Source organism: Staurois parvus, unplaced genomic scaffold (assembly GCF_062004578.1).
Source record: "Staurois parvus isolate SC_StPar_1 unplaced genomic scaffold, SC_StPar_1.0 ptg000120l, whole genome shotgun sequence".
Taxonomy (NCBI): Eukaryota; Metazoa; Chordata; class Amphibia; order Anura; family Ranidae; genus Staurois; species Staurois parvus.
In genome coordinates, this window is record NW_028317916.1 from 2,527,714 (window position 1) to 2,549,344 (window position 21,631).

At 41.5% G+C, this 21,631-nt stretch overlaps 1 protein-coding gene across 1 annotated transcript in view; it reads right to left on the reverse strand.

The window, feature by feature from the left end:
• Positions 1-21,631, reverse strand: part of ASZ1 (ankyrin repeat, SAM and basic leucine zipper domain containing 1) — a 361,039-nt gene that overhangs the window by 76,878 nt on the left and 262,530 nt on the right. The window contains exon 10 of the mRNA XM_089672151.1: positions 6,370-6,482. Coding sequence (XP_089528277.1) covers positions 6,370-6,482 — 113 coding nt within the window. The remainder of the gene's footprint in view (positions 1-6,369; positions 6,483-21,631) is intronic.

Below are 21,631 nucleotides of genomic sequence, written 5' to 3' on the forward strand. Positions count from 1 at the left end.
GGGAGAAATTGTTTGACTGCAAGGCAGCCAGAAAAATTAATGAGGGACTCATCAACACAGATTTTTTGCTGGGGAGTATAGACATCTGCAAATTTTTGATTAAGGTGATTTCAGAGTCACCCCAAAGACAACAGAGTGTGTTTGTCATTGAAATGCATAAAACACATTATATTCTCTTATCTATGCCTGGCCATGTCAGCAGAGAACGCGGGCATACGATGAATCGGGTTGGGCAGTGAATGGGGGGGGGGGGGGGGGTTCGGGTGCTGCAGAATTTGTGTGCTGCCAATCAGGATTTGAAAGCACATCCGGAAGGATTCTAGGGACTCTGCAGGCCTTTGTGCGAATTCTTAGTGGTTGCGGGAAAATACTTGTTCTCGCCACTGCACAAGCTTGTACTGCACTTATGGGGCTCGCCACATCACCAAGTGATACTGAAGTGCTGGTATTATTATTATACAGGATTTATATAGCGCCAACAGTCAGCACTTTACAATATGACGGGAGACAATACAGCAACAATACAATCCAATACAAGAGGGTTAGGAGGGCCCTGATCCTGGGAGCTTACAATCTAAGAGGTATGTGAAAGACCAAGATTTACTAGGCCGCTGGTGCTGGCCAGTTCACCAAAAGGTAGAGCGGCACTAGTACTGGCACTCTGCTGCAAATGAGAGTCATCAAAATTTGCCGGCAAGTGCTGACAGAGATTAGGGCTGATTTTGTCAACACTGCAGTTTTGTGTGCAATGTATTAAGTGACAGTGATCTACTGACACTGCACATGCTGGGGGAGAGGAAAAGAGCAGGTGTCGGGGCTGATCCCGCTGACGCTGTGTTTTTGGGGACGCTATACTAATGTGAATGCTGGTATTGTGCTGATCTGAGCAAAGATATTGATCCGTTCAGACACTATACTAGAAATGGAGGTTTATTGTGTATGATGTCTTCCTGGCAATCAAGGGGTTAAATGTGATGACTGGTGTACTGACAGGCAATCTGACGCTATCTGGGAGGGCCTAAAAACCACGGGAGCGTAAATCACGTATATATGTATATGTGATTTTGAACATCCGTGCCACCCTGTAGCAGTATTTCTGCTATAGGGCAGTCAGGAAGTGGTTACATAAGCGGTTTGTGTTATAGCGCTGCGTTACTTTAACTGACAATTGCACAGTCATGCAATGCTGCACCAAAATGAAATTTACATCCTTTTTTCCCCATGAATTGGGCTTTCTTTCGGTGGTATTTGATCGCCTGTGCATTTATTTTTTGAGCTATAAAAAAAAAAATACCAACAATTTTGAGAAAAAGAAAAAACCATATTTTGGACTTTTTATTACAAAACATGTCCAGTAAAAAATTTTAAAAATCAAATTTCGGCATAAATTGACACCAAAATGTATTGTGACATGTCTTTGCTAAAGAAAATCCCAATACGTGTAAATTAATTGGTTTACGTGAAAGTTATAGCATTTACAAATGGCGGTATATATGTTGGATTTTTATTTTGTATACTAATGGCGGCAATCAGCGACTTATGGCGGGACTGCGGCAGACATTCTGACACTGGGGGGGGGAACTGACTTGGGGTCACTGACATCCCCAGTGACACCAATACAGTGATAAGTGCAAAAAAAAAAACCACTGACACTGTACTAATGGCACTGGGGAGAAAGGGGTTAACATTTGGAGGCAGTCAAAGGGTTAACTGTGCGAGTGGAGTGTTTTACTAGGGGGCGGGGTGTGTACTTCTCTGTTACACACTGTTCCGGAAGGCTGAGCTCAGCGAATCCGGAACAGTGTGCTGAAAACTGTCAGGGAGGAGAGCTCCATTGGACCCGGTGATTGACACCTGTGGCCGCGATCGGTGCCGCGGGTAGGGCGGCCTCGTGCGCGCCCCCTACCCCGCAATGCAGGATCATGTTTATATATATGATCCTGCGCACAGGGGCTGCCTTGTAGCAGTATATGTACTGCGGGCGGTCCCGTAGTGGTTAACTAGCTTGGCTCTAAAGCAAATTGTTGCATTTTCTGCACAAACATAGAAATGTTTGGCAAAAAAATTACATTATACATTTTCTGAAAGCAGAGGCCCTGTTGCATAAAAGAAAGATAGTTGCAAATTTTTATGTTACATGATATTTCTACGACTGTTAAACACAAATTTTCAGGAAAAATTATAATAGAATGAATTTTAGTGTAAGCATACAAATCATTTTTGCTAAAATATAAAAGGTAATGTTGATCGAGTAAAGAGATACCAAGCATGCAAAGTCTTAAAATGGCATGTGCCAAAAATCTCCATAGGTGATGCTTTAAAAGATTTTACAGTTCATCTGTTTCTTGTTAAACAGAAGCTCTTGTGCTAGAATTATTGTTCTCACTCTAGCGTTGATGGTGATGTGTCATGTGTGGTGCACATATGCATGTGACCCCTGGACGTGTGTTTACATTTGCACACGTCAATCTATTTTTTTTAATACATTATATTGTAGTTTAATTTTTAAAAAATGTTTCCTTTTACTTATTTATTTTTACTTGATTGCATTCATGTGGGGCTAGTAAACCCCTACGGTCTAATAGACCCCAGTGTCTCCCCAGCCCTTCACAACATCAAACCAAGCACAGATCTGCTTGGATAGATGTGTCCCCTTGGCCGTACTGGCCAGGAAATGGTAGATCTGAAACTGGAAGTGATGAAATCATCACTTCTGGTTTCATCGTTTACATGTGAAAGCAAGGCATGGATATACCTTAAAATTATATAACTCATGTAATAAAAAATCAAACAAATAATATATATACAGTGGGGCAAAAAAGTACTTAATCAGCCACCAATTGTGCAAGTTCTCACACTTAAAAAGACGAGAGAGGCCTGTAATTGGCATCATAGGTAGACCTCAACTATGAGAGACAAAAATGAGAAAAAAAATCCAGACAATCACATTGGCTGATTTGGAAAGAATTTATTTGCAAATTATGGTGGAAAATAAGTATTTGGTCACCTACAAACAAGCAGGATTTCTGGCTCTCACAGACCTGTACCTTCTTAAGAGGCTCCTCTGTCCTGCACTCATTACCTGTATCAATGGCACCTGTTTTAACTTATCAGTACAAACGACACCTGTCCACAACCTCAAACAGTCACACTCCAAACTCCACTATGGTGAAGACCAAAGAGCTGTTGAAGGACACCAGAAACAAAATTGTAGACCTGCACCAGGCTGGGAAGACTGAATCTGCAATAGGCAGGCAGCTTGGTGTGAACAAATCAACTGTGGGAGCAATAATTAGAAAATGGAAGACATACAAGACCACTGATAATCTCCCTCGATCTGGGGCTCCACGCAAGATCTCACCCCGTGGGGTCAAAATGATCACAAGAACGGTGAGCAAAAATACCAGGACCACACGGGGGGACCTAGTGAATGACCTGCAGAGAGCTGGGACCAACGTAACAAAGGCTACCATCAGTAACACACTATGCCGCCAGGGACTCAGATCCTGCAGTGCCAGACGTGTCCCCCTGCTTAAGCCAGTACATGTCCGGGTCCGTCTGAAGTTTGCTAGAGAGCATTTGGATGATCCAGAAGAGGATTGGGAAAATTTCACATTGTCAGATGAAACCAAAATCGAACTGTTTGGTAGAAACACAACTCGTCGTGTTTGGAGGAGAGAGAATGCTGAGCTGCATCCAAAGAACACCATACCTACTGTGAAGCATGGGGGTGGCAACATCATGCTTTGGGGCTGTTTCTCTGCAAAGGGACCAAGACCACTGATCCATGTACAGGACAGAATGAATGGGGCCATGTATCGTGAGATTTTGAGTGCAAACCTCCTTCCATCAGCAAGGGCATTGAAGATGAAACGTGGCTGGGTCTTCCAACATGACAATGATCCCAAACATACCGCCCGAGCAACGAAGGAGTGGCTTCGTAAGAAGCATTTCAAGGTCCTAGAGTGGCCTAGCCAGTCTCCAGATCTCAACCCCATAGAAAACCTTTGGAGGGAGTTGAAAGTCCGTGTTGCCCAGCGACAGCCCCAAAACATCACTGCTCTAGAGGAGATCTGCATGGAAAAATGGGCCAACATACCAGCAACAGTGTTTGCCAACCTTGTGAAGACTTACAGGAAACGTTTGACCTCTGTCATTGCCAACAAAGGATGAACTTTTGATATTGACCAAATACTTATTTTCCACCATAATTTGCAAATAAATTCTTTCCAAATCAGCCAATGTGATCGTCTGGATTTTTTTTTTCTCATTTTGTCTCTCATAGTGGAGGTCTACCTATGATGCCAATTACAGGCCTCTCTCATCTTTTTAAGTGGGAGAACTTATACAATTGGTAGCAGACTAAATACTTTTTTGCCCCACTGTGTGTGTGTATATATATATATATATATATATATATATATATATATATTTATTAAGATGTAAAATAAATATCAACATGTGAAAATGTGATACATTTTAGTGCATCTATAATATAATCAAAAAAATGTCAAAAATTCACAAAAATATTGAAGTGAAAAAATCAATCCACAAATGTGTCCGCTACGTGATAAAACTTCTGAAAACAACAACATCAAATGGACTGGATATGATTTTCTAATGCGCTCACCTCACTTTTAGCCTAACTGAAAATTAGGCTAACACAGCTTTTTGTCCTTAGTCGGACGGATGAGATCTTTTCCAGTGGTAGATATACCTCCAGGATTAATGAATTGTAGGTTGTAATATTTCTATTTTTCCACCTGGGGTCTCTCTGGTTAGCTGATCCCTGTGTTGGATTATGGATGGATGGATTTCTCCCCCTCTCCTCCAGGGGTCTACTGCTTCCTTTTCCTCCACTCTTTAATACTCCATATTATTTCAAAAAAAGAAAAAAGAACATAGTGCCTTATCCTTTTTATATCTTTATTGGTGTATTCAATGACATTCCACTCACATTTGCAATAAATTATAACCGCTTTTGTAAAACACTTCCAATCCTCTGTGTGCTCTGCACACTGCCTATACTCGCCGTTAGATCCTGAATGCGTCGTGACGTCAGAGCCCCTCCCCTACACGTTACGCTACCGGGTCACGTGGCTTCATCAGGGAGATATCCATAATCCAACACAGGGATCAGCTAACTAGAGAGACCCCAGGTGGAAAAATAGAAATATTAAAACCTACAAGTCATTAATCATGGAAGGATATCTACCACTGGAAAAGAACTCATCCATCCAACTAAGGACAAAAAGCTGTTTTAGCCTAATTTTCAGTTAGGCTAAAAGTGAGGTGAGCGCATAAGAAAATCATATCCAGTCAATTTGATGTTGTTGTTTTCAGAAGTTTTAGCACATAGCGGACACATTTCTGGATTGATTTTTTCACTTCAATATTTTTGTGAATTTTTTACATTTTTTTGATTATATTATAGATGCACTAAAATTTATCACATTTTCACGTTATTTATTTTACATCTTAATATATATATTTATTAGTTTGATTTTTGAGCACGAGTTATAGAATTTTTGGGTTTAATAATTGGCATATTATATTTATTGATTTAGTGGAGCGCGGCACATATTTATTATTATTTAAATCACTTATATGTACTATTATATGAGAAAGTGTTCGGTGTCAGTGAACCACATGTGTGTTAATTGAACATAATTGATTTATTATTGAGGCACTTTTATATTCACCACAGTAGCTCGCAAGGACCTTCACACATTTTTATGGATATACCTTGCTTTCTCATATCTTTCCCTCCAGAAGCTGGTGGTTGCGGTCCCAGGAGAGCCTGGGAACCACCAGCGGGAAGATGAGAGAGGTGGGACCCCGCTGCCCACTGTGTGAAAGTGATTGGTGTCTAAGGAACTGCGCATCACTTTCACTTTTCAGCCCACAGCTTGCTGAACAAACGGATCACAAGCTGATGGCTGCTACTGAGCGGCTGAACTGATTAAATAATGATCATAATATTAAGCCAGCACGAGTACATTATTTTCAGGTTCTGGTTATCCAAAACACAATGTGGCAAATTACAACTAAGGCTTCCTCTCATCTTGGTCAGCTAACTGTGACAAATATATTACTGAAGAGGAGAGATTTTATATGTAAATAGGCAGAAATAAGATGTCAGGGTTAGGTTTAATTTAGTCACAGTTGGACTTATAAAAGAGGACGTTATGATTCAAGCTGTAACCTTGTAATCATGATCTGTCTCAAGAGTTCCACTTAGCATTGCCTTTTAGTGTGATAGAATTGATACTGTAAAACGTACTACAATTATTGCACCTATTTTGTACACCACAAGTTATACATGTACGCAGTTTAATCCCACTTCTTTAAAATGCTGTGATCTTTTACCTTGATTCCAAGTTTGAACACGTTGGCAGCGTTTCAAATTTTGTTTCTTCAACTTGGAACTCTTTCAATGCAGACATAATTTTCTTACAATCCTCTTTGTCTGTAACCCCAGCCTGTTGTTGACAAGTGACAACCAAGTTAGATCATGTCAACATGTGAGAGGCATCATACATATTTCATTTTCAACTCTTCCAAGTCATCTATTGCAACATAAATCTTACCCTTGGAATAAATCATTCTTAAGGACCGCCCTATAGTAGATTTACAGGGCAACCTGTGCGCAATATCACGTGTGTGTGTATATATATATATATATTTCATTCTGCATTTCCGGGTAGGAGGCGTAGGCGTGCCCTATCAGAGCCACCGATCGCGGCCCCCGGTGTCAATCACCGGGTCCCAGACGGGGATTACCAGCTGGCACCCAGTGATTAGTGGCGATCACTGACAGGGAGGAGAGTTGCATTTTTTACCAACAGCCCTCCTTCCTGTCAGTTTGGGCACACTGCTCTGGATGGCTGAGCAGTGTGCTTACAGTGAAGAATACACATACTCCATCCCCTAGTAAAACACGCCTATCACACAGTTAATGCTTTGATTGCCCCTCATGTTAACCCATTCCTTCCCAGTGCCATTAGTACAATGTCTTTCACATACCAGCACTGCAGTATCATTTGGTGACGTTACGAGTCCCATAAGTGCAGTACAAGCTGGTGCGGTGGCAAGCACAAGTATTGTCCCGCAACCACCAAGAATTCTCACAAAGTCCCATAGAGCCCCAAGTATCCTTCCAGATGCGCTTGCAAATCCCGAATGGCAGCGCACAAATTCTGCAGCACCTGTACTTCCCCCCATTCACTGCCCAACCTGATTCATCATATGCCGCTGTTCTCTGCTGCCATGGCCAGGCATAGATATGAGAGTATAATATGTTTTATGCATTTCAATGACAAACACACTGTTGTCCTTGGGGTGACCCTGAATTTGACATGCTCCACAAACTTCGGCCCCTTGTAGATCACCTTAACCAAAAATTTGCAGATATCTAAACTCCCCAGCAAAAAATCTGCGTTGATGAGTCCCTCAATTTTTCTAGCCACCTTGCATTCAAACAATTTCTCCCCAGCAAGTGTACCAGATATGGGGTCAAGATGTAGAAGACCTGTGAGAGGGCAACAGGCGATAGGTATAAGTTTCGGATTTACGAGGGAAAAAATAGTCACGTGGAGCAGTGGTGTATTTTGGTTTTGTGCTGCCCTAAGCAAGACTAAAATCTGGCACCACCCCCTATCTAAATTCGTCCCACACCTTCCTGTTTAAGATCCACCCCTTCATCTGTAAACTCCACCCTTCATCTTTAGGCTCCACCTCTTCCTATTAGAGCTCCACTTCTTATTTTATTCCATTATCGGTGTCATTTGGAGGAATAGTGCCCCATCACTGGTGTCAGTGAGAGGAAGTGCCCCATTACTGGTGTCAGTGGGGGGAAGAGTGCCCCATAACTGGTGTCAGTGGGAGCAATAGTGCCCCATCATTGGTGTCAGTGGGAGCAATAGTGCCCCATCATTGGTGTCAGTGGGAGGAATAGTGCCCCATCATTGGTGTCAGTGAGAGGAATAGTGCCCCATCATTGGTGTCAGTGCGAGGAATAGTGCCCCATCATTGGTGTCAGTGCAAGGAATAGTGTCCCATCAGTGGTGTCAATGGGAGGAATAGTGCCCCATCTTTGGTGTCAGTGACACAAATGATGGGGCATTATTCCTCCCACATGAACACCAATGATAGGACACTATTCCTCCAACTGACACCAATTATGCTTACATTGCTGACCTCTGCTCCAGCCCAACCTGCCTCCCTCTCCCATACACAGCCAGCGTACCTGGCTGCAGCAGCGCCATCTACTCTGCCCAGATCCCGGCCCCACAGACACTTACCTTACAGATCAGCTGTCTTCCTTCTCTCCACCGGATCCGGCTGGTCCCTCACTCTGATCAGCTTCTTCGATCTTCGCGCTGCCGCTCGGCTCCTCCTCTCCAAGCCCCGCCTCCTTGCCAGTGACTGGCTGTCTGTGTGCTTTCCCTGAGCTACAGATTCGGAGGCCAATCACCAGGGAGGAGGCGGAGCTTGAAGAGGGAGGGACAGGCTGCCCAGTGATCCTGGGGGTGTGGCCAGATGAAAGGGGCGGCATGTCATCCTGCCCACATTGCGATCCAGGGAGATGAAGACACTGGACCAGAGGACAACCTCTCTACCCCTCCTCCAGTAGCGCCTCATGGTCTGGATCTAAGTGGGACACGGAGTCGTGGAGACAGGTAAGACACAGCAGCCCCTGTCCTAAGTGTACCTTCTGTGGGAAAGGTGGGGGGGGGGGCGCCGGGACACCTCACTTAAAAATGCCGCCCTTGGCAAATGCCTTGTTTGCCTCGTGGCAAATACGTCCCTGACATGGAGCCCCCTGGATGTCCAGACTACATGGGGAGCAGTGGTAAGATAGTTTGGGAGTTGGTGTAATGCTTTTTCGATATGGGGTACCACTTATACATGGAAAATGTTATTTAAGCATGCCACTATTTAGACATTTGTACAATCTTGGTATTGGCACATTTGGCACCATATGACCTTATGTGTGCCCACCATTAGAAGTGGGTAGAGGCAGAGCTGTATATTCTAATGGTGGGCATAGCACACACTTTTTCTGGCAGAGATTTCTTCTCTTTTTTTTCATTCAGCCCACAGGCTGCATACAAAAAAAAAAAAACATAGCATACATACCCAACAAGGACTGGCGACGTACTGGTACATCCCTGCACTTTGAATGGTTATACCAGGATGATGCCTACAGCTGCAGGCATCATTCTGGTATCTTTTTTCAGCCGGCGATCAGCTTTCATGTAAAAGCAATCCTAGTAGCCAATTAGGTGCAGGATTGCTTTTACAAGCAGCAGGGACAATGCCCCCCCTCCCCCAGCCTTCTCACGCAGTCCCGTGCCATCGGGGGAAACTGAGAATAAACCGCGCCATTTGTAAATTGGGAAAGCATCTGATCTTGCTGAGATTAGATAATGTAAGGGCAGAGGAGATATCTAGAATCTGATAGACCCCAAATTTCTCAAAAAAGAATACATGAGAATGCCCATTGAAGTTATAGAGGATATTTGCATTCCCTGTAATAGCATTAACCACCTCCTCGTCCAGCCATTGTATATAAACGGCCGGACGGTGGCAGTGCAGGGTCGGGTGGCCATTTATAAACGGCCTTCCTGCCCCCTGCTTGTGCACGCTCCCTGGGAGCGTGCAGCACCGCGATCCGGTGCCCGCTGTGTCCTCCAGACACAGTGAAACAACGATCGTCGTATGGTCCCTCTCTGCGAGGTCCCGATCATGTGATCACTGATTGGCCAATCAGTGATCACATGCAGAGTAGTAAGCAAGATGTCACTTCTTACATCATTGCTTACTGCGTGTGAAATCTGTGAATGATCACAGAGGTCACATGGTACAAGGCTAGTCACAACAACCTTGTACCATGTGACAAGCTGTGACCAATCACAGCTCACACAGTAGTTCTCAACGGCTGCAAGAATGCAGCCAAAGAGAAGGAGAAATAATTGCTTTTACAGCCTTTATGGGTGTAAAAGCATGAGTGTAAAAAAAAAAAAAAACCATCACCCCCACCATGTAGTACAGTGTCACCATGGTGACACTGTACTGCTAGGGTGACAGTATGGAAAAAAAAAAAACAAAAAATATAAAAAAATAAAAATGTAAAAAAAAGTGAAAAAGTTTAAAAATTATAATTTTTGGTTATAAACTAATTTGGGTTATTTTTTTTTTTTTTAACTAAAAAGATACAGGAATACATTTTGGCCAAGATGTATTATGAAATATTATTTATTTGCAAAATTTTATAAGAAAAACACTTTTGTGTAAACAGCGGTTGCACCATGCATGTGAGGTATCATCACGAAATTCAGATCAAGGGCAATAATTCTAGCACTAGACCTCCACCTTTTAAAGTGTAGCCTATAGATATTAAAAATGTATGCACTTTGTCGCCATTGCACGGGGCATGCACAGTTTTAAAGCATGTCATGTTTGGCATCTATTTACTTGGCATACCATCATCTTTTATATTTTACCAAATAACTGGCCAATATATTGTGTTTTTGTACATTAAAAATAAAAAAAGTATTTTTTTTTCCACACAATTTGCATTTGAAAATTTGCTGCGTGAGTACTATGTGACAAAAAATTGCAGAACCCACCATTTTATTCAATAGGGTATCTGCTTTAAAAAATATATAATGTTTGGGGGTTCAAAGTAATTTCCTAGCAAAAAATACTGATTTGTTGCATGTGAACAAAAAGTGTCAGGAAAGGCTTGGTCTTCAAGAGGTTAGAAGAGTGAATGATGTGTGGCATAAACTTCTAATGCTGGGCATAAAATGCCCCCACCCCCCTAAATGATCCCTCTTTGTAAAGTAGACACCCCAAACTAAGTTTTTGGAAAATGACAACAAAAAATATATTTATTTTACACAAAATTGTCACTTAAATGAATATTTGCTCACACATGCCATGGGTATATGTGGAATTACTCCTCAAAATACATTCTGCTACTTCTCCAGAGTATGGGGGTACCACATGAGAGACTTTTTGGCAGTCTAGCCAAGTACAGGACCCCAAAATCCAAAAAGCACCTTCAAGCTTTTAACCTCCCTAGCGGTCTGATTATGTCAGTATTTCTGTGCTCAAAGCGGTACAATTTTTTGCATGGAAATATGTATTTTTTTTATTGTAGGCCTGTAATTTTTAGGAATAACTCACTGAAATCTGCCCGAACAAGAGTCTAGTAAACATCCCGGGTATTTTAAAATTTGAAACACGAAATCATAAATTATAATTTAATAAATAATCATAAAAAATAATATAATAATTTTAATTCAATAATATAATCAAACCAAAAACACTGAAATTTGAAATACAGCACCAAGTTCGCACATCACTGAGCAAAGTCGCAAAATCGTTTTCAGTGTCTGATGATGAATTTCCCTACGAATCATTATCACTCAATTCTGCAAGTGGTTCTAATTTACTATCGCTGTTCTCTAGCTGGTCTAAAACCGATTTTGACCTAAAGGGACGCTTTTTGGACGCCATGGACGTTTCTCAATTACCAGGCAATAAGAACAGTAAAAATGCAGGCAGGGCACAGGACAAAGCACTTGGGACAAAATGTATGTGAAATGGTTTGATACAGTAATGTTTTACTATGTGATTTTAGTGTATTTAGTGAATATCACGTTTTGTCATTTTCCAATTTTCCGTCGTTCCATCCTCCGTACGTCCCGGCGCTCGCAGGGGACGGAACCCAGATGACAGATGCCGGCATCCGCCGGAGTACATTACAGGGGACACTGCAGGAGGGACATCGCGGGAGCGCAGGACAAGGTAAGTGAAGAACAGATGCCGGAGCAGCGCTGCATGGTAAGCCCCGCGTGTAGCTCGGGGTTACCGCTTTTGGTACTGAAACTTTACCCCGAGCTACACTCGGGAATACCGTCAGGGAGGTTAAAGGACTTTATTTCCTCATTACACTTTCAGAATACCTATTCACAGTTTCGGAGGCCCTGTAATGCCAGGATAGCACCAAACCCCCCCAAATGACCCCTTTATGGAAAGTAGACACCCCAAGGAATTTGATAAGATGCATGGCGAGTATTTTGCAGATCTCGTATGTTGCCACAAGTTTTTGGAAAAAGAATAATGAAAACAAAAACGTATTTTTTCTTTTTTTATATTTCAAAACACCTTGTGAGAAAATATGAGATCTGCAAAATACTCACCATGCCTCTTTTTAAATTCCTTGGGGTGTCTACTTTCCAAAAAGAGGTCATTTGGGGGTGGGTGTTTGGTGCTATCCTGGCCGTTCAGGGCCTCTGAAACTGTGTTAGGTAGTGAGGAAGTGAAATGAGGAAGTTACACACCTTCAGGTTTTCAGGCTCCTGTATGTGACTAGGCTCCCAAAAAGTCTCACACATGTGGTATCCCCATACTCGGTAGAAGTAGCAGAATGTATTTTGGGGTGTAATTACACATATACCCATGGCTTGTGTGAGAAATATACAATGTAAATGACAACTTTATGTAAAAAAAAAAAAAACTTTTTTTGGACATTTTCCAAAAAATTGTGGGAAAAAAATAAATCTTCCATGGACTCAATATGCCTCTCAGCAGATAGCTTAGGGTGTCTACTTTCCAAAAAGAGGTCATTTGGGCACTGTCCTGGTATTTTAGCATCTCAAGAAATGTGATGGGCAGTCAGAAAGTAAAAGCTGTGTAAATTCCATTATCTATACCCTAGTTTGTAGATGCTATAACTTTCACACAAAGCAATCAATATACACTTACTGGAATTTTTTAACCAAAAACATGTAGCAGAATACTTTTTGGCCTAAATTTATGATATGAAATTTTAGGTTTTTTTGGATATTTTTTATGACAGAAATTAGAAAATATTTTTTTTTCAAAACTTTTTTTGTTTACGGCGCCAAAAATAAAAAGCGCACAGGTGATCAAATACCACTGAAAGAAAGCACTATTTGTGTTAAAAATAGGACATAAATTAAATTTATGTACCGTATTGCATGACCGCGCAATTGTCAGTTAAACTAGTGCAGCGCTGTGTAGCAAAAAAAGAAATATGGCGTAAATTGCAGTATCTACACTCTATAACTCACACACAAAGCAATCAATATATACTTATTGGGATTTTTTACCAAAAACATGTAGTAAAATACATTTTGTTCTAAATTTATGATTAACTTTGAGTTTACTATATATTTTTTATAGCCAAAAGTAAAAAATATTGTTTATAGCGCGAAAAATAAAAAGTGATCAGGTGATCAAATACCACCGAAAGGAAGCTCTATTTGGAAAAAAAGGACGTAAATATCGTTTGGGTACAGCATTGCATGACCGCGCAATTATCAGTTGAAGTAGTGCAGCACCAAATAGCAAAAAAAGGCCTGGTCATTAAGGGGGGTAAATCCTCTGGATGGCAAGTGATTAAAGATATAGTCCACCTTTTCCACAAATGTAATAAATGCACCAACATTATTATACGTATGTATTGAAACTTGTAGAGTATTATAATTGAGATAGGTCCATCACAGGTGCAATGCACAAGCTCCTGCATAGTTTACATTCCAGCATCAGGTCTGCACAGAAGGACATTTTATAATGGGGCTAGAAGAAGTAAATTACAAGTCCACAGATCAACAGGCATGGTTGTGCTGGCTTGGAGTTTAGGGAATGTTGCCATGTTTTATGTTACACCCTAAATATGGGAGTAACATAAAACAGGGACAGAAAGGTGAACTAAAAACTTTCAAAGTATAAGTTCATGTTTGCAGAAAAAAAATGAAAGGGTGCACTAACACCCCTAAACCCTCTGCACCCCCCTGGTTCCCACTATACTTACTTCGAGTATTGAGATATCAGTGTCCATGTAACCAGTGGACTGGTGATCTATCTGGAATGGATCAGAGAAATTCAGTATGGAGATGATCCCTAGACCAGTAAGCTGGTTGCATGAGCAATGACAGCTCATCATCAACAGCAGGTAAGTACAGTGGAGGAACAAGGGTGAGGGTGTAGGGCATTAGTTAACCTTTTTGGGTTTTTTTCTGAAAAGGTGAAATAACCCTTTTAATTTAATCTGCAGAGCACGGTTTCATATTTTTTTCTGAAAATAAAGGGCATTATTCCTCAGTATACGGAAACATATCTTTAATTTTACTGACCTGACGTTGAATATTAATAGCTAAATGAAAGTGCTAAAAACAGGAAACTAGCCTAAATATTATGGATTATAAAATATACTGATTAACAACCAGTTCAAGTCTGCCCTATAGCATTCACAATAGTATAGTATCCCCAAAAATGCAGCGTTAGCAGGATCAGCCCTGACACCTGCCAGCACCTGTGATTATCCCCTCTCCCCCAAGTCCAGTGTCAGTAGATTGTCACTTGATACCTTACACACAAAAGTGCAGCATTAGCTAGATCAGGCCTGATCTCTGTTAGCACTTGCAGATACATTTTTTGGAGCGATTCAAGCAGTTCCTGACAGCCAAGTCCTAGTCGCACTAGGTACCTATAAATTTAGTACCCAAAATGTCCAACGAAAGGTACACTAGTGTACAGGCCTACATAATTCTGAGTCAGATGATAGCGAAGGGGAAGCCTCACTGACAGAATCAGGCTCAGAATACGATCCTGTAGAGAACAGCAGCACTTTGACAGATAGCTCAGATGATGGAGTAGAGGTCCCTGCTATAGTCAGGCATACCTGACCCCATTCCCACATTGATGAGGTATTAGAATTGCATAATTCTCATATGCAGCACAATGCCAGTACTAGTGCTGCACTACCTTTTTTGAAATGGCGAGCACCAGCGGCCTAGTACATTCTGGTCTTTTACATACCAGCACTGCAGTATCACTTGGTGATGTGGCGAGTTCCACAAGTGCAGAACAAACTGGTGTGGTGGCTTGCACAAGTAGTGTCCCACAGCCACAGGCCTGTAGAGTCCATAGTGTCCTTGCGGATGTGCTTGCAAATCCTGATTGAAGGCCCACAAATTTTGCACCACCTGTACTTTCCCATTCACTGCCCAACCCGGAATTCAGGTGCAAATAGCAAATGTAATTACTCCCCTAGATTTTTGGAGTGGTTTTTCATGGAAGATCTGTATGGATTTATTGCGGACCAAAAAAATGTGTGCGCTCAACAATTTATCACCGCCAACCCAAATTTAAACCTTGCCAGCCAATTTGCATGGAAACTTATTACGGTTTCCAAATCTAAAGTTTTTTTGGGCCTAACCCTCAACGTGGGCATTACTAAAAAAAAAAAAAAAAATTAGCTGCAGTAATATTGGTCCACAGACCCGATTCATCATGTGCATGTGTTCTCTGCTGCCATGACCAGGCATAGATATGAGAATATAATGCGATTTATGCATTTCAGTGACAATACACTCTGTCATCCTCAGGGTGACCCTGAATGTGATAGGCACAAAATTTGGCTTCTCAAAAATCATCTTAACCAGAAATTTGCAGATATGTATATGCCCCAGCAAAACATCTGCATTGATGAGTCCCTAATTAATTTTAATGGCGGCCTTGTATTCAAACAGTTTCTCCCTAGCAAGCGTGCCAGGGGTCAAAATGTATAAACTCTGTGAGAGAGCGCCAGGCTATACATGTAATTTTCAGATTTATGAGAGAGTGGAGACCCCACGGATGCTCAGAATACATGGGGAGCAGTGGCAAGATAGTTTGGGACTTGGGGTCATCCTTGTCCCGTATAGGGGTTACCATTTGTATGTGGACAATTTTTATGCAAGCGTGCCACTATTTAGACATTTGTACAATCTTGGAATTGGTTCATGTGGCACCGTGTGACGTAATCACCGGGGCTACCCAAAAGGCTTTTAATTACCCGACTTAGAAAGGGAGAGAAAGCCTGCTTGAGAAATGATGAATTGCTCACAGTCAAGTTGAAGGACAAAATATGTTTTCCTCCTGTCTTGCATTCATGCAGACACAACAGTCCAAATTTTCATGGTAGCTGGTGTTGTTGGGAAGCCACTCTGTGTCCATGACTATAACCTTAACATGGAAGGGGTAGACTTCAAAGACCAGATCATGAAGCCATACTTCGTTTCCCGTAAAGCCAGACGCTGGTACAAAAAAAGTGTCTGTATATTCATTTCAATTGGCTCTATACAATGCTTTTTTGCTTTTCAAAGCAATTGGACGAAGTGGATCCTTCCTAAAATTCCAGGAAGAGATCAAGGCACTTTTGTATTCAGAAGGTGCTGTGCCCCAAACCCCCAACCCAGATGCAGTAAGCCAGCTGCATGAGAGGCATTTTCCTGATGCTATTCCTGGTACCCCACCCCAAAAGAGAGGTTGTGTCTGTAGCAGACATGGAATTAGACGTGGCACCCACTTATTTTGTCCCTCCTGTCCTGGCCAACCTGGTCTCTGCTTCTGTCGCTACCACACACTAATGGAGTATTAGACCCTTAGACAAGGTTTTGAAAGATGTTAGGTAGTCAGGAAACTGGCTATCACATTTTGAGAGACCCTACAATCACAGTCTGCAATGTTACAGTAACCAAAAAAAAACCAAAAAGGTAAAATAAAATAATAAAGAAGCCAAAGCTAGATGTCCTTTTATTGAGTTACTGTGTCATTGTTTTATTGTTAACGGATTTTGTTTTCTTTGCAGAAACGTTATTCAGCTGCAGCACCGATCTGTTTATTTTTACAGCAACAGGATGTGTTCTCAGAATATAGATCAATGTGTGCAGCACTGCTGAATTAGATTTATCATCCACAGCTAAAGAAATGATAATAAAAAAAAAAGAATATATATGCCCAAGCATGGGGGCCTGGGGAGGACAGTGGGTGGATCGCTCTTATGCTTTGGCATATTTTTTTTTTTTTTATTTAGCTGAGATTTCTTCATCCACATTGATCGATATGATAGGAGGATCGGTACTGAACAAAAAAACAAAAAAAAAAAAAACATTTCATGTATGCCCAACATTAGAAGTGGGTGGATGCATAGTTACATAGTTAGCTTGGCTGAAAAAAAAGACAAAAGTCCATCCAGTTCAGCCATTAAAAAAAAAAAAAAAGTTATAATCCTACACCCACAGCTGATCCAGAGGAAAGCAAAAACCCAGCAAAGCATAATCCAATTTGCTCCTGCAGGGGAAAAAATTCCTTCCTGATCCCCGAGAGGCAATTGGATATTCCATGGATCAACTTTACCTATAGATGTTAGTATCCAGTTATATTCTGTGTATCCAAGAAAGAATCCATGCCTTTTTTAAAGCAGTCCACTGAGCTGGCCAGAACTAACTCTTGAGGGAGTTCATTACAAATTTTCACAGCTCTTACTGTGAAGAAACCTTTCCGTGTTTGGAGATTAAATTTCTTTTTCTCCAGATGTAAAGAGTGCCCCCTTGTCCTCTGTGATGACCTCAAGGATAAATAACTCTACACTGAGCTCACTATATGAACCATTGATGTATTTATACATGTTGATCATATCTCTTAATCTCCTCTCCTCAAGACAGAATAAATTCAGTTTCCTCATAGCTGAGCTCCTCCATGCCTCTTATTAGTTTGGTTGCCCTTCTCTGTACTTTCTCCAATTCCCCAATATTCTTTTTGTGAATTGCTGCCCAAGATTGAACTGCATATTCCAGATAAAGTCTTACTAATGATTTTTACAGGGATAAAATGATATCTCTCTCTCTCTGGAGTCTATACCTCTTTTAATAAGAGGATCTTGCTCACTTTATAAAACGCAGCTTGGCACTGCATGCCATTTTTAAGCTTGTGATCTACCAGAACTGCCAGATCCTTCTCCACCATTGATTCCCCCAGTTGTACTCCCCATAGTATGTACTGTATGATGCATGCATATTCTTAGCCCCCAAGTGCATAACCTTACATTTATCAACATTAAACCTCATTTGCCACATAGTTGCCCAATTAAACAGTGCATTGAGGTCGGCTTGTAAGTTGGAGACACCCTATAAGGACGTTATTCCACTGCACAGACTGAAATGATATTTTTAATCCCAGCCCCTATATATCGTTTATAAATATATTAAAAAGGGTCCCAACACTGAACCTTGGGGTACACCACTAACAACCCTAGACCATTCAGAGTATGAATCATTAACCACTACTCTCTGAATATGATCTTTTAGCCAGTTTTCTAACCATTTACATACAGATTTTTCCAAGCCTGTAGACTTTACCTTACACATTAGCTGTGTGTGGGGAATTGTGTCAAAATCCAAGTATACCATGTCCACCGCCACCCCTGTCCAAGGTTTTGCTCACCCCCTCATAAAAAGAAATCAGATTTGTTTGACTTCTTTCTTTCATGAATCCATGCTGTCTGTTACATAAAATATTTATTTCCAGCAACAACTCATCTATGTAGTCTTTTATTAAACTCTCCAGTATCTTTCCAACGATAGAAGTTAAACTAACTGGTCTATAATTACTTGGTAAAGATTTTGACCCCTTTTTAAATATAGGCAACACATTGGCCTTACGCCAATCCAGTGGTACTATGCCAGTCATTAAAGAGTCCCTAAAAATTAGAAACAATGGCTTTGAAATGACAGAGCTCAATTCTTTAAGGACCCGTGGGTGTATGCCATCTGGTCCAGGTGATTTATTCACCTTTATTCTGTCTAAACATTTCTGGATCATATCAATTGTGAGCCAATGTGGATCAATACTATGCCCATTATGGACAAGAGCTCCCCCATGCTCCTTTGTATACACAGAGCTGAAGAAGGTATTTAATTAATTTTCCTTCTCTTTTACCTTCTCCCACTCTAGATTATTTTGTAAAGGGCCTACATGCTCAGACCGGACCTTTTTACTATTAATATATTTGAAGAATTTTCAATTTTTGCAGCCTTTATTTCCTTTTTGCATATTCTGCTATATTCTTTGTAATGTTTAAATGATAAGAGTTCCTTCATTTTTATATTTAATAAAAGCTCTTTTCTTATTATCTATAGCTTTTTTAACTTTGGCCGTAAGCCACATAGGTTTGATTTTTAGCCTTTTAAACGAACATGGGAATATATTTTGCAGTGTGTTCACATACAGTCTTTTTGAAGAACTCTGTGTTGTGTTCATCTATGCCAATATTCCCTCCCAGTCTAAGTCTTGGAGAGCAGCTCTCAGCCTGGGGAAATTAGCTCTTAAAATTTAGCGTTTTTTTTTTCCAAGTATGTGCTTGCTGTTTACAGCTAACAATAAATGAAATCAGGGTATGGTCACTGCTACCTATATGTTCTTTTATATGGACATTCTTAATAAGCTCTGCATGGTTTGAGATTACCAGGTCCAGCAGAGCATCATTTCTAGTTGGGGCCTCTATGAACTATACCAAAAAATTGTCCTGTAGTAGGTTTATAAATGTTTGCCCTTTAACTGTTCCTGCAGTACCATTACTCCAGTCAGTTTTCAGGTAGTTAAAATCCCCCATTATCATCACTGTCCCAGCCCTTGCAATCTGTGCAAGAAGCTGAATCTCCACATCCTCATTAACATTGGGAGGCCAATAACAAACTCCAATGATTACCTTTGTAGTACGCACCCCCATGGGCAGTTCCACCCATAATGCTTCAGCCTCATCACACTCTCCATCAATATCACCTTGGAGGTCCTTCCCTTCAACTTGCAGCCTAGTTCTTTAAGTTGATTCTTAAGGAGCCTCCACCTTCCATGTATTCGGTCATTGGTTGCAACATGCACAAAGACAGCTGGGTCATGCCCAGCCCCTTCCAGTAATTTATCAACCCGGTCCACCACATGCCGAACCCTGGCACCAGGGAGACAGCAAACCATTCAGTTGAGACGATCCTGGTGACAAATTATTTTATCAATCCTTCTGATTATAGAATCCCCTACTACCACCAACTGTCTAGGCCTTCCTGCAATACCCTCACCACCCCTCCCAGATGGTCTGCCCTCCTGGCTGCTAGGGATAGCAGTGACATCCAGGGCTGCCACCCCTGAGCTTGCCACCCCCACATCTTCACCCAACTTGGCAACTCTGTTTGAGTGCACAAACCCAGGGCTGGCCTTCCTTTTCTGTGAGCCCCTACCACTTCCTCTCATTACAGTAACCCATCTTCTTACCTGATAATCCTGATTAGCCCCTCCACATTAATCCCATTACTCAGGGAGCAGAAGACCCCTTTCAAGGTTGTCGGTTCTGCCCATTGTTGCAACTTTCTCCTCCAGATCTCTAACGCGAGCTTCCAGAAGGGCAACCTGCTAACATCTTTCGCAGAGGTATCCATCCTGGACCTGTTGCTCCATTGTTGCATACATGTGGCACACTGTGTACTGCACAAAACCTTCAACCCTACTAGCACTCATATTCCAGTTACAATATTAATATTACTAAGAGAAAATATAAGTTGTCACTTACAGGTTAGTAGACTCCTGTTATAATCTACTGTTTTCCACTCTGGTTTTTTTACTCCACTTATCAAATGTCTATTTAGTCAAAGGTCTAGCAAGCAAAATACAGACAAGCTCAAGGATGGGCAAGCTCAGAGTAAGCTGTACATCAAGTTATATAGTACCTGGAGCACCTGTGACCAATTAACCCCTCCACCCTAATTAGCAGACTGAAGGAAGGGAAGGAAAGGAAGAAAAATAAAGATTTAAAAAGTGACAGAAAAAGTGATTTAAAAAAGTAAAAGCTTTTAGCAAGACCCAAAGAAGAAAATAAAACAACTGCAAGCACCAGCAATCTCCGGCAGTCAAAAGTAAAACTGTTTTTCACTCTCCACTCAAATTTCCTGCTCTTTTTAGCTATCAGCCAGCAAAAAGTACCAGATGGTAAATTCCAGATGCAGGGTGGCAAATTCTAATGTGGGCTAACCGCACGCTTTTTTTTTTTGGCACAAATGTCTTCTATTTTTCATTTGCACGAGTCCCCAGATTTGAAATCACATTCACGCATGGTTGACCAGCTATACCTTGAACAGGGCAGAAAAATTGGCATATATAATCTACCATGACCTTAGACCCTCCGATGGTGGTCTCCCTTAAGTACCCAGGATGGGGTCCTCATCACTGACCCTCAATTGGTCGCCACAGAATTCAGAAAGTTTTTCTCTAAAATTATATACTTCCCTGGTGCACCACTCTACGGAGATCACGAGAGCATATATTTCCCAAGTTAACACCAGACCAGGTAGCCATGTTGGAAGCTCCACTCACAGTGGATGAGATTGCAATGGTGGTGTCCCAAATGGTTTTTGCGAAGGCCCCTGGTTACGATGGCCTACCACTCGAATTCTATGCCATATACTCTGAATGCATCTTGCCGCACCTACTTACATTATATAATGGTATCTTTGAATCCGCCACACTACCAGCAACAATGCGTTAAGTCCTGATTATTGTCTTTCCAAAGCCAGGCAAAGATTCTACCCTTCCAGAATGTTACTGCCCAATCTCTCTACTGCAAGTGGACATTAAGATCCTGGCCAAAATACTAGCCTCTTGACTGAATGATCCGATTCTGTCTCTAGTCCATTCCGACCAGACACAGCATGCAGACAACACATGACAGGGTTGGCACCAGGGTTATGGTGGCTATAGATGCAGCCAAAGCATTTGATTC